The 12476-nt window shown below is 36.5% G+C and overlaps 1 protein-coding gene across 1 annotated transcript in view; it reads right to left on the bottom strand.

Moving 5' to 3' along the window:
* Positions 1-11136, bottom strand: part of EED (embryonic ectoderm development) — a 29960-nt gene extending 18824 nt beyond the window's left edge. Inside the window, exons 1-3 of the mRNA XM_012545302.3 lie at positions 10826-11136; positions 4486-4638; positions 2864-2956 (exon numbers count right to left, since the gene is read on the bottom strand). Of these exons, the coding sequence (XP_012400756.2) occupies positions 2864-2956; positions 4486-4638; positions 10826-10939 (360 nt within the window). The 5' untranslated portion in view covers positions 10940-11136. The remainder of the gene's footprint in view (positions 1-2863; positions 2957-4485; positions 4639-10825) is intronic.
* Between the last annotated feature and the right edge of the window lie 1340 nt (positions 11137-12476).

Genomic DNA, 12476 nt, shown 5'->3' with positions numbered 1-12476 from the left:
ACTCTTACTATGAGTCAAATAAAAATAATCAGTAATCTTTCTGAACATTATGGATCTCACATATGCTATCCCTAGGACAGCATGGATTAATGGATAGATTAATGACTTGAGAGTTAAAGAATTCAGATTTAAATCCCCATTCAAAAATACTTTGTGTGACTCTGGGCAAGTCACTTTACCTGTTTTGTGACTCATTTATACAACAAGGATATTAATAGTACCTAACTTACAGAATTCTTAAAAGTTCTCTATCAGAAAAGATAATTATGGAAAGTACTTTGCAAATCTGAAAGCATCATATTATTAAAGTTTTAAAATACGTAATAACTTGAAGATCCTATGTATAATTTATTACTATTTATTAAAACTCGCCATACCTTCATTAAATATATAAAAATATTCCTTATTGAGATAACTATTTGATTATGTCAAAGATATAATTCTTTCAATTTTATTTTCAAACATATAACAGAAACTTTGATCATTTGAAACCAATGCCTTTCATCTAGACATTAAGTTTTACAATAACTGGGACTAGGACCTTTTTTTTTTTTTTTAAATATCTTCCTAACACAGAGCAGAGACCATTTGATAAATTATTGATGAATTAAATTCCTCTAAAGGTTAAAATTCGAAAAGGGAAAAAAAAATTTTTAATGCCTTAGCAAAACACATCATTATAAGTTGAATTTTGGTATTAGGGCAAGAGGTAGGATGATGAATTGTACAGGCCTAGAAAGACCAGATTAAATTCTCAATTCTGACACATATCAGCTACATTATAGGCCAGCAAAGTCAACTAAAATCTCAATAAAGCAGGCAACTTTCTAAGAATATAAATTGTAGGGGCAGCTAGGTGGTGCAGTAGATAGAGCACCAGCCCTAAAGTCAGGAAGATTTGAGTTCAAATCTGGTCTCAGACACTTAACACTTCCTAGCTGGGTGACCCTGGGCAAGTCACTAAAAACGCCAATTGCCTCAGGACAGAAAAAAAGAATATATAAATTGTAGTATCGTTGCTAAATAAAGGGAGTTTTCTCATAAGGAGTCTCCTATACCAATATTTTTTTTTAAAAGGTCCATTGGGGAAAAAAAAATTATTCTGTATCAAGTGAGTGGTATGTAATTTTTGTTCATCCTAGATTTTATAAAATATTTTAAGTATCCTTAAGGTAATTAAAGATTGTTTCCCACAAGCCAAAGGGAACAAAGTAGTATCACTCTTTACTTGAAACTTTCTTTGCATTCTTTTCAAGGTTAGAAAATCAAAGACAAAAACTGAAACTTACGATGTATGCATCTTATTTGCAAAGTAGAATTTTAAAATGGCATTTCACCAGGTTATGATCTTCAGTAATGAATCCTGGGAGAGTATGTATAAACTCTGAAACTATGTCAAGTAGGAAGAGGGTGGAACAGATATAACAAAATCTCAGTATCCAAGCTTATCTCTTTAAAGGACAAGCAAGGTCTTTTGGGTACTATAACAAATCTTATATAAAAACCAAAAAGTATACCTTATACCAAATTTCACTTATAGAAAACCATAAAGAATGAAGCTGGAGTTGTACACAAGAGCTTTTATTCTTAGCTACTTTGAAGTTTTCATCAAAAAAAATTGAAAGGAAGAGACTTTGTAATTTCTTTACTGAAATGACAGTTCCATCTCTAAGAACTTAGGTGCCGTTAAAAGTGAGATCAAAATTCAAATTTCCACTTGAAAAATCAATAACAATTCTCAAATTTTGGGAGCAAAAAAAGCCCATAACTTAAAACAGTTCACGTTCAAGTTTCAACAATCTATGTCACTTGAAACAGATGATTTTTTTTTTTAGTTATAAAGGTGCTGAGGCTGCAAATAAAATGGTGAGGATGATCAGGTTTATCTTTTCTGATATTTCAAATCCTTAGTTAATTTCCTTTTTTTACTACCTGATGGGTGCCCCAGCAAAGTCTCAATGCAAAGCACTACCACAACTCTCAATCCACTTAATTTTTTCTGAATTAATTGATTACCTAAATTGTCAGCAGACAAGGGCTTTAGGCTTAAGGATCTACATTTTAATAGGTTATCTGCCCTACAGTATAGTCCCAAGAAAATAATGTTTATCAAAGTGAGATGATTGGAAGATGATGGTGATTAAAGTCAAAGATTTTCTGGAAGACACTGAATGAGCTTCTGCCCACATACTCTTCATTCACACTTACAACCATGCTTAGGGGTCCAAACTCTGGCTTATCATAAGATCAAACCTAATTGTAACAATATGGTTCTTTTTCAAACAATTCTTGTGTTTCTGGATTATTATGGTTTGCTGAAGGAAAAAACAAGCCCAACTACTTATTGCAAATAAACCTAGATTTAAAAAACAAAGAACAAACATGTTTAAAATTATTGACTCTTTTTCATAAGCTGGTATCTAAATAACAACCTTAAATTTATTGATGGTAAAGTTGTCTACTAACATCTTTCAAAAATAAACCCATACATACTGAATTTACTTAAAAACAAGAGATAGCCAAATCCATTCACTCGAAAGGTTTAAAGTGTATTTACATTTTATATGGAACCAATAGATATTTTTGACTAAGCAATTTTAATTTGAAAACTTCTTGTATAATTAATTTACATTAAGGAATTTTTTGAGCGTTCAATCACAGCTTATTTTTTTTTAAATCTCAGACTATTTATAGGAAATTCATTATTTCAAAACAAAACTCCAGTAAAATAGAACAAACTCCTTCAGGACAAGGACGATTACAATAGTTTTTGCATCCTCAATGCCTAGCACAAGATAGGCATTTCATAAATGTTTATTTAATATCTAAGTTGAAAAGAGAATACCTTTAATACTATACTTACTCTGTTACTCCCTACAGTCGCAAAAACTAAGGGATCTCCTTCCTTACTGTGCCAATTAAATTGTACTCCAAATAATGGTTGGTTATGATCTTCCTGTAAAAGAAAGAAATATTGTTAGAAAGACTAATATGGTTTAGAAACCTAAAACTTTAAAAAAACATATTACATATTGAGTCCAACAAATTAAAATTAACAAGCATTTTAACTGTAAGCTTTCTAAATAGAGTACACAGATTAATAAAATAAAAATATTCAAAAACTCAAATCATTTATTTGCTACTAACTATGTATCTATCCAAAATACTTGAATATATCTTATTTATATACTTGGACCCAAGTTGAAAGGCTATCTAAAAGAAATATTTGCTACTGTACTATTTTCACTAAAACTTTATCATCCTGTATTTTTCAGTTTATAGTGTAGTATTTGGAACATGCAATTGTGAAGTGATCATTTCCCTTGAAGAACAAAATAAAAAAGTTCCATATAGATTTCTATTTTTAAAATGCCATAGCAAAAATTCAAAACCTTAAGTTCAGAACTTGAGAAACATATGAGACTCAAAAACATTTACTTGGGGGGGGAAGCACTGCTTTCACAAAAGCAAGTTAGAAGATTTACAGGAACTTAAAAGAAAAAGAGGATTAGCATTTGATTCACAAAAGCTTTGACAAAAATTAGGAGTTCACTGATATTATAAAAGTTACTTTTCTCATGTTTATTTTCAGGACAGTTAAACAGTAAACTTTTGTACCATTTCCTAAAGAATAACTGAAATTTCACTTCTTGTCACTTGGAAGGCAATCAAATATTTAATTAATAACTTGAAAAGAATATAAAGAGCAAAGAATACTTTTTAGAAGAATCATGCTTATATTAACATATAGAGCAAAGTATAATGATCATTTCACAAAATAACCTATAGTTACTACATTTTGAAATGATACTTCCAAAGAAAAATAGTTTTGAACAAAAATCAGTTACCATAAATACCTATATTCTTACTCTAAGTATATTAATTACTTAGAAATTAAAACTAACCTAGAGTTTAGTATTACATATTTATAAGATTTAAACTACTAAAGAAGGAAAATACACTGAATTTAAGTTAACTTTAAAAAGTTAAATGAAGATTCGAATACCACATTGATAAAAATTTGATAATTCTAAGTATAACAAAAATACTATCTACTCCTACAAAAAAGAAACTTTTAAAAATAATTGACATTAAAGTCAACCTTACCCTTAAAAATACACACACACACACAGACACACACACCATAAGTAGATGGAAAAAAAACCCTATACAAATTAAGCCATCTGGTTCAATTTATGCCGACTCAAAGCAAATGGACCATGGCCAGTCTCTTCAATTAGCTGGTGCCAGGAAGTAGGATTTTAAAAAAAAAAGAAAACATCTTATTAAAAGAGGGAAACTAGACCAGTGTGAGATAAAATTAAATAGCAAGCAGCCTAAGTTACAAAATATACATTTTATTTTCAAAGTAATCTTTCTTTGATTGGATTTGTAGGACACTTTGAATACAAAATATCAATCACTGCAAAATAATTTTCAAAATTATAATTCAAGTTCATAGGGCTATGCTTTTCTCTCACATACCTTGAGACTATTTACACATTTAAAAGAGTATTTGCACTTCTTTGACTTCCACTTTCCCTTCCCCCAACTCTTCCTTCCAGGAGCATTTGGAGTATTTGTTGGAGTATCAGGTCGTTCAGTATTAGGGCCACTTTCTATACTGATAGCATCATCCTGCAAAGGTAAATTAGGAAACGTAAATAAAAATTACAGAACTATATTTAGGAACAAATACTTTTGTTGTGGAAAACGATCATCCTTAAGAAACAATTCATTAGCAAGGTCTGCAAAAGGGTTAAAGACAGCTCAAATCAAGTTTAAATATTACCCTATCAAACACAGTGAGAGGGGGCAGTGTAAGACAGGAAACAAAGATAAATACTGGGAAGTTAAGAGACTTGACCTTGTTCTACTTCCAATCCAGTTTTTTTAAGTTGTCTAATTTTCTGTCTCTTTCTGTATATAGAAAATGATCTAGATTAGTATTCTCCAATCCAAACTATATATTAAACAAGTAAAATAGCTAAAAATTCTATCTGATGCTTCTCTACAGCCACTGTTTAATATTAGGAGGTTAAGGACTAGGAATCGAACACAAGGACATCAGGAGTAGAAAACAAAGGAAGACTTAAAACAGTTTTAAAAATTCATAGCCTTTAAGTCCTAAAAATAGTAAAAAAGTTTTGGTTAAAAAGCTGCTACAGTTCAACTGCACATGAAAAACACTCAGTAACATGTGCTGAACTAATATATCAAAATAATATCAATATATAACCCAAAAAAGTCGATAAGAAAACATGTTATCCTACAAAAATGTTATTACTTGAATGTTTTTCAGTTTAAAGTTCACCCCCATAATGGTGCCACAAATAGCACCAATTTAATTTAATTTTCAGACCCTTCTTTGTACTCCTTGCTAATAGCGATCCTTATGGAGAACAGATCTCACCACTGGAAATGAAAAAAATTCTAAGATCTTAAAAAGAAAACAAAACTTCACTATTTGTGACTGAAGTATTACTGGTGTAATTTTCACAAACCAATAACCAGTAATGGGTGAATTTAATATTAGACATAAGAATTCAAAAATTTGCACAAGTTTAGATTAATATGGTAAACAACTCTTGCAGTTTCTTAACTTGTCCTCCAAGTGCTATTTTAAAGGCAATACAAAGTTTGTAGAAATCCTTTGTGATGGGAGTTCATGTACATTTATTTTGAGGGAAGAAAAAAAAGATACAAGAAAAACTGATGGTAATCCAAAAACATTCAAAACGAAGTGAAATCTGTAAGCCATTAAAGAATGGGCCTTAAAAAAAAAAAAAAAAAAGAATGGGCCTTGAGAAGTAGCCTACATCCTAGAATATAATTAAGTCTCCCTGGAGAGATACCTACTTTTTTCCAAATTATAAAAGTTTCCTAACTGCCTTTGATAACATTAGTTCAGTACTTCAAAAATCTTATTATCTTGAAGTTCTGCAAAATGTATAAGAATTTGTTCTTTGCAATACAACTTAAGCTAATTTTGTTTCATATTTTCTCAGTGGGATCAAACTATAACTTTTCTTTAAACTAAAACCATGCAAAAAATTTTCGCCCCACTTATTTCCTAAAATACTGGTTCCCAAAACTGCCTTTTGACATAACAATATGTCTCCAAAAGAATTAATATTACAAATTATTCAAAATAAAATTAATTGCAATTTAATTATATGCCACATAGCACTTAAAAATGCTACAACTAATATGATACAAATAGAGTGTTTCAATTATGGACGTGCTAATCATCCAAGGAGAAAAAAAAAAAATAAGATAAAGACTGTTTATTCTTTAAAAGGGCATGCAAATCGATAATTTCAAATTAGGAACATAAGAAATGATACTCTTCTCTGAGTACATCTCTTTTCTTTCACTTTCATACATCTAAAACCTAGCAGACTAGCCCTTAAATTGTAAGGCATGTGCCAAGGTAAAGGAGGAGCCTGCAATAAATAGCAAGGCTGTACCTCATTGATGACTATGTAATAAATAAGCAAACATATCTTTTCTAAACTACATAAATACTACTTACTTCTCAAACATACATGTTTTTCAACTTTTTGAAATGTATGTTGATGATGTTATAAAACAACTAGTTGTTTTCTAATAGAACTACTATGTTGGAAAGTGTGTGTGACTTTTTTTTACATGAAGGACAAATCCCCAACATTCAAAGATTGAAAACTATGAAGAAGAAGAATTTGTAATTCTTTACATTTTGGTTAAAATATCTTGTTATCAGTAGCTTGCAATTTTTTAAAAATTTGAATTTCTCAAAATTTATTCTTCTTCTATTGATAATTTAAATTCATAGCAACGAACTTACAAACTGATGAATCTCAAAAAGTATCTAATTTTAAGATGCTGCTCAGTCACTATCTTCTGCATGAAATGTTTCCTGATCTCCCCAAATGCTAATTTCTCCCTTCCAAACTACCTTATATTTACCCACTGTCTTTTAACTTTATATTTACACTGTATATATATTTTATACCTGCTTGTCTCCCTATTTAAATCATACTTATAAGTACAAATTATTTCTTTTTTTTGATACTTGTTTTTCTAAGTATCTAGCAGAGTGAGGGCCTATCCCATAGTAGGTTCTTAATATACTTGTTGACTGATTAAAGATCATGAAATCCAAGGAGTTGTGCCTCACTCAAGGTCAGAGGAAATAACAAAGATTGAATGGACTTGGGTGATCTTTCCACTATACCACAGTAAGCTACCATTTTTTTATTTCTCTACATGGCAGTAATCAAATTAATTATTTTGATTTGTTTCTGGTTCTGACTTCCTAGTAGAAAGAGGTATAGATTTGAAATAAGTAGGAAACATTTTATATTTTTATGTTTATTATTTTTCTAATATAGATGTACATATGTATGTGTGTGTGTGTGTGTACACATATACTCCACACACTAGGGACTATGTCAGGTGTTAGGATAAAAAGACAATTATATGCTTTAAAGAACTTATCTTCCATCAAATAGAAACAATAGTAACATAGGTAAGTAAATAAAAATATACATAAAACTATTTTAGGATGAGGGGAGGGAGAGTGAATCAAGAAAGGCTTCTTGGAATAAGTAGTATTTGGGCTGAAGGTTAAAGGGAGTCATGGGATCCAAGAGGAAAACCTGAACTGAAAGAACACAGACAAGGTATGAAGCATAAGTCTATGCAAAAGCACAGGGACAAGACATGACTGCTGATACAGGAAAATTTCAACCAGACCAGGAGAGTTAGAATATAGAGCACTTGAGGAGTGCGGAGAGGAGGAATATGTATCAAACTGGATACAAAGGTTAGATGCAGATTCAAAAAAAATTTAAATGTTAAACAAAATGATCTGTGTTTGATCCTAGACGCAACAAGGAGCTGTTGAAGATTTTAAAACAAGAAAAATAATATGATTACATCTGTACTTCATATTATCTGTGAATTAACTTTATACTACTAACCAACCATTTACAAGTACTTAGCATAGGGGCAAAGTGGTAGGGAAATGCAAAAGTAGCAGTATAAGAAATGGCCCCCACTAAATTTTTTTTTAACAATATAGCACATACACAACTGTACAGATATTCTCATTTCACAGATGAAGAAAACTGGAGGTGAAGAAAACAAGGAACAGGATGATTAAGTCATTTGTCTCTAAAACTCATCACTTGTTTTCTTGGGTCTCAATTTTTAATGCCTCTATTTCCCCCCAACTCAAACAGGAAGTAAAAATATTTTTTATTTTTTGGAGGCAATAAAAGATTTGCCCAAACTAGTAAGAGTCTGGGGTTACATTTGAAATTGGGTCCTCCTGACTCCACTCTACCCTGAATTCTACCATGCTGCCCTGAATTAACATTATTTTTCAAAAACTAGAGAACTGCTTCTCCTCTACTACTTCTTGTGAGCTACAAGGTTTTAAGATGACAAAATTAAATCCCTTATAGCTAATTCAACATACTGTTCACACATTGTTCATGAATCTATTGTTACATATTCATCCCTTTACTTAGTTAATGATAAACATTTACAGTACTGGAATATTTTATATGTAACCTCAAACAAGCATTGCCATTTCATTTAATAGATATGGGTTGCTATTTTTCCATGAAGGCAACTTCAATACTACATTTTTAATCAACTCAAAATTGATTATTCCTTCACCCTTCTATTTTTCTTTCTTCTAATCTATCTCCCTTATATATATAGTTTTTATTTCCATGTACACATCTGTTAGGTTTGATTCTAATACTGATAAAGTAACCTCTTTTAAATCAATTTAGCTTTGAGTATGATAACATTTTCCTCTTTAAAAAGATCAGTATAAGGCCAAAAAAAGTCAGTAACCTCTCACTAATTATTCACAAGTACAACTAGAGATATTTATCTGTTAATCACATGCTTTGCTGTCACAGCACAGTTGGAAAGAGCTATTTCAGGAGCTCAGAAGTTAAGAACCAAGTCCAAGCTCTGCTAGGAACATTTTTCTGTGATCTTGGGGCAGTCATTTAATCTCCCCCAAGCCTGTTTTTTCATCTGTAAAATAAAGGAATCCTCTTACTATTCTCTATGATCCTCATCGGTCTGAGTAACAAGCACATTACAGTACCAGCAATAGAATCCCTACAACCACAAAAATCAGCTGCTTTGAAATACAAACACTAAAATGATTAGAGACACATTTCACTGAGAATACAAGAATGAGGGAGGGCCTCTTTTGTGATTTTCTGGCCAAAGAGTAACATCTAAGTGGGGAAACTCCATTTACCAACGCAGATTGACACCATCTTTGCAATTTAGTTTCAGAGTTGCCTACAGAACCCAGAAATAACTTATCCAGAGTTGCACAGCCTGTGACAGAGTAAAGAAATGAACCAAGGTTTTCTTGGCTTTGATTGGCTCTCTATCCACTAATATCCTGCTGATACAAAAATGCTGGAGGCCAAATCATTTACCTCCTTAAGTTTTAGCTCGATAATCAAAATATGAGACTTTGTGGCTTCTTAAAGACCCCAACCACCTGTTTCTTGGAATGATCCTCTAAAAGTTCCAGACTTCTAATACATATTACTCTTATTTCAAAGTACTCGGTTCAGAGTGAGGTTGAATCTGAACCGGAAGACCTGGATTTAATATCAGGTCTGCCACTTACATGTATAACCTTAAGCAAAACATTCCCTCCCTCATGGCCTCAGTCTCCTCATTTGTAAGAGTTAGGACCTAAATTAGATGACCTCTAATATCTCTTCAAGCAACAAGTATTTACTAAACACTTAATATGTCTACCTTGTCTGAGCTGCTGGGATACAAAGGTAAAAATTAAAATCTCTGCTCTCAAGGTGCTTACAATCTAGCTAGAGAAGCTGTGTCTATCCACACATTACGTGTGCACATACATACATATACCTGTGTGTACATCTATGTACAGATGGATTGGGGAGTTAATTTTGGAGAGGAAGAGACAAGCAGCTGAAACGGGAGTGGGGGAGGGGGGACACAGCTGGTAAATCAGAAAATCCTTCAGGCAGAAGGCTGAACTTGACCTCGGCCTTAGAGGAAAGGGACGAATTCTAGAGAGAGAGGTATATTTAAGGTATGGAAGACAGCCAGTACAAAGCCAGGGACAGGGGATGGGGGGAAGCAGGGAGAAGAAATTAATGTGTATTAAAACTGGGAAAGAAGGTCCAGCCAGCACCCAACACGAACTTTCTCTCAGTTTAAAGTTTTCCAGAGAGTTCAGCTCTTCTACGACTCACTCTCTCCACCCAGATACCTTATTAAAAACTAAGCCCCTTTATTTTCCTGGGCTCCAGTTCCTTCAACTGTAAAACGCCAGTATTGGAGGCGGGTAAGTGAAAGGCGACGCTCGGCCGGGACGCACTACCTGTCAAAGCCCGCCCCAGCTTCGGTTCTCCGCTCCGGACACAAATAGGGACCTCTGTGGTACCCAAGAGCCACATGCCCACAGTTTAACACCCCGCTGCCACCTGGCGAATTTCGCAAGCTTCCTCCGCCGTGGGATGGGGGGAAGGAGGAAGCTGGAGAGCTCAGGTCCCCCTCCAGCCCTCCCCCTCCCCCATTACATACTTTACAAAGAGCCCGGAGGAGGGGAGGATGGACACGTCGTCACTCTCTTGCCCAGCGCTCCCGCCGCTCCCTCCCGCGGTGCTCCCGGAGTCCCCCCTAACCCGCTTCCCGCGGGATGACACCCGTCCCGCCCGACAGCGGGGCCACGCCGGAGCCGGATGAAAGGTCCCCCAGTGGGCTCGCTCTGCCACCCTCCCCAGCCCCGCACCCGCAGGAAGCGGCAACCACTTACATTCTCGTCCCCGGACAGATCCGGGTTGCTGTTCTCGTCGCTACTCAGCTTCTGCTTCTTGGCCGCAGGCATGTCGCTTCCCGCCGGCGCTGTAGCGACTTCCCTCTCGGACATGTTCCTGCGCCTCCCCCCGGTCTCCTGTCGCCGCGGCCGCGGCCTCCGCCACACCGCCGTCAAGCAAGCCCGGCCCGCGCCGGCCGCAAAGCCGCCGCTGCCGCCTCCGCCACTACCGCCTCCTCCGGCCCCCCCACCGTCGCAAACCGCGCCCAGCCGCCGAGGCGGGCGGGCGTGCGGCCCCGCCACACTGCTGAAAAAGGGGCGCGCGCTCGCGCGCGCCCGCCCGCGCGGCCTCCGCTCTCCCTCCCCTCGCGGCTCCCCCCCGTCCCTCCGCGCCTCACCCCACTACCCCCACCAGCTCGCCACCGCCTGCCCGCCTCTGTTCACGCGAAAGGGCGTCGTGGGTCCGCGGACTTTCGGGAGCTCTTTCCCGCGTGTCCTTCAAAACCTTGTTCCTCCTCCGTTCCTAACAACCACCTTGAAAACGAGTGGCGGGAATGGAAGGGACTCTCCCTCAACCCTTCCGCCTCCCGAAGCCGTTTAAGCCGCAATTGGCCGAAACCCTCGATCCCCTGACGGGTTTCAGAGGGCCTGAGAACCGCCGGAACGGATCAGACCATTAAACCAGCTACGGCGGGGAAAGAGGCAGATAGCTGCCTCTCTTCCTGGAAAACGAGGCGAGGGCTTGCAGGTGTGCCTGAAGCGCTTAATTCTTCGCAGCTTTTCTTTCAAAAGACAGATGCAATCTAACATCCGACGGAGGAATGGAAGCGAAGTACCGGTGGTACCAATCTCTCCGGATCCTCCACTGAAAAAAATGGAAGTTACCCACGAGAGAGCACGCATGCGCGAGGTGTCGTAGGCTACTGCTCGCAGTTGGTTTGGGCCCCGCCCCTATGCTAGGAGCCCCACCTCCTCCTAAACTGCCCTGGTTTAATTAGAGCTATAGTGGTCCTTACTTTGCTCAAATTGTATCTGAGAAGCGAGGGAGCTAAGTGCTGCAGCTTTGGGAAATGTGCAGGCTGTTATTTTCTTCCTTTCTTTTTGTCTGCTATTATTTGCTTCTTTCATATTTGCCATTGAAAAAACTTCATAGGACAGTGCATTGGGATCGGAGTCAATGAGACCCGAATTCAAATCCAGCCTCAGACATTTCCTAGCTGTAAAATCCGCGACAAGTGCGCTTCACTACTGATGGCCTCCGTTTCCTCACTTGTAAGTGTGGGTTATAATAGCACCTACCTCCCAGAGTAGTTGTGAGGATCAAAAATGATAATAATTGTAAAACAGGGCTGCTAAAATACTTATTAATTATGCTTAGCCTGGTGGTCACCTAAATGGTTCAGGAAATCCCGCTCACTTTCCTAAATTCATCCCCAGCCTCAAACATTTAATCGTTCTGGACAGGTCACTTAGCCCTGTTTGCCTCAGTATCCGCATTCAAAAAAAGAACTGGAAAAGGAAATTGTAAACCAATCCAATATCTTTGCAAGGAAAACCCCTAAAAGAGTTAGGAAGAGCTGGACACAATTGAGCAAGAACTAAATAGTGACTGGCATAGTAAGCTCTTAAAATTAGGCCAGTTTCCTTCCTG

The sequence above is a fragment of the Sarcophilus harrisii genome, chromosome 3, assembly GCF_902635505.1.
Source record: "Sarcophilus harrisii chromosome 3, mSarHar1.11, whole genome shotgun sequence".
In the NCBI taxonomy this organism is placed as follows: domain Eukaryota; kingdom Metazoa; phylum Chordata; class Mammalia; order Dasyuromorphia; family Dasyuridae; genus Sarcophilus; species Sarcophilus harrisii.
This window is presented reverse-complemented; position numbering and strand designations above follow the sequence as displayed.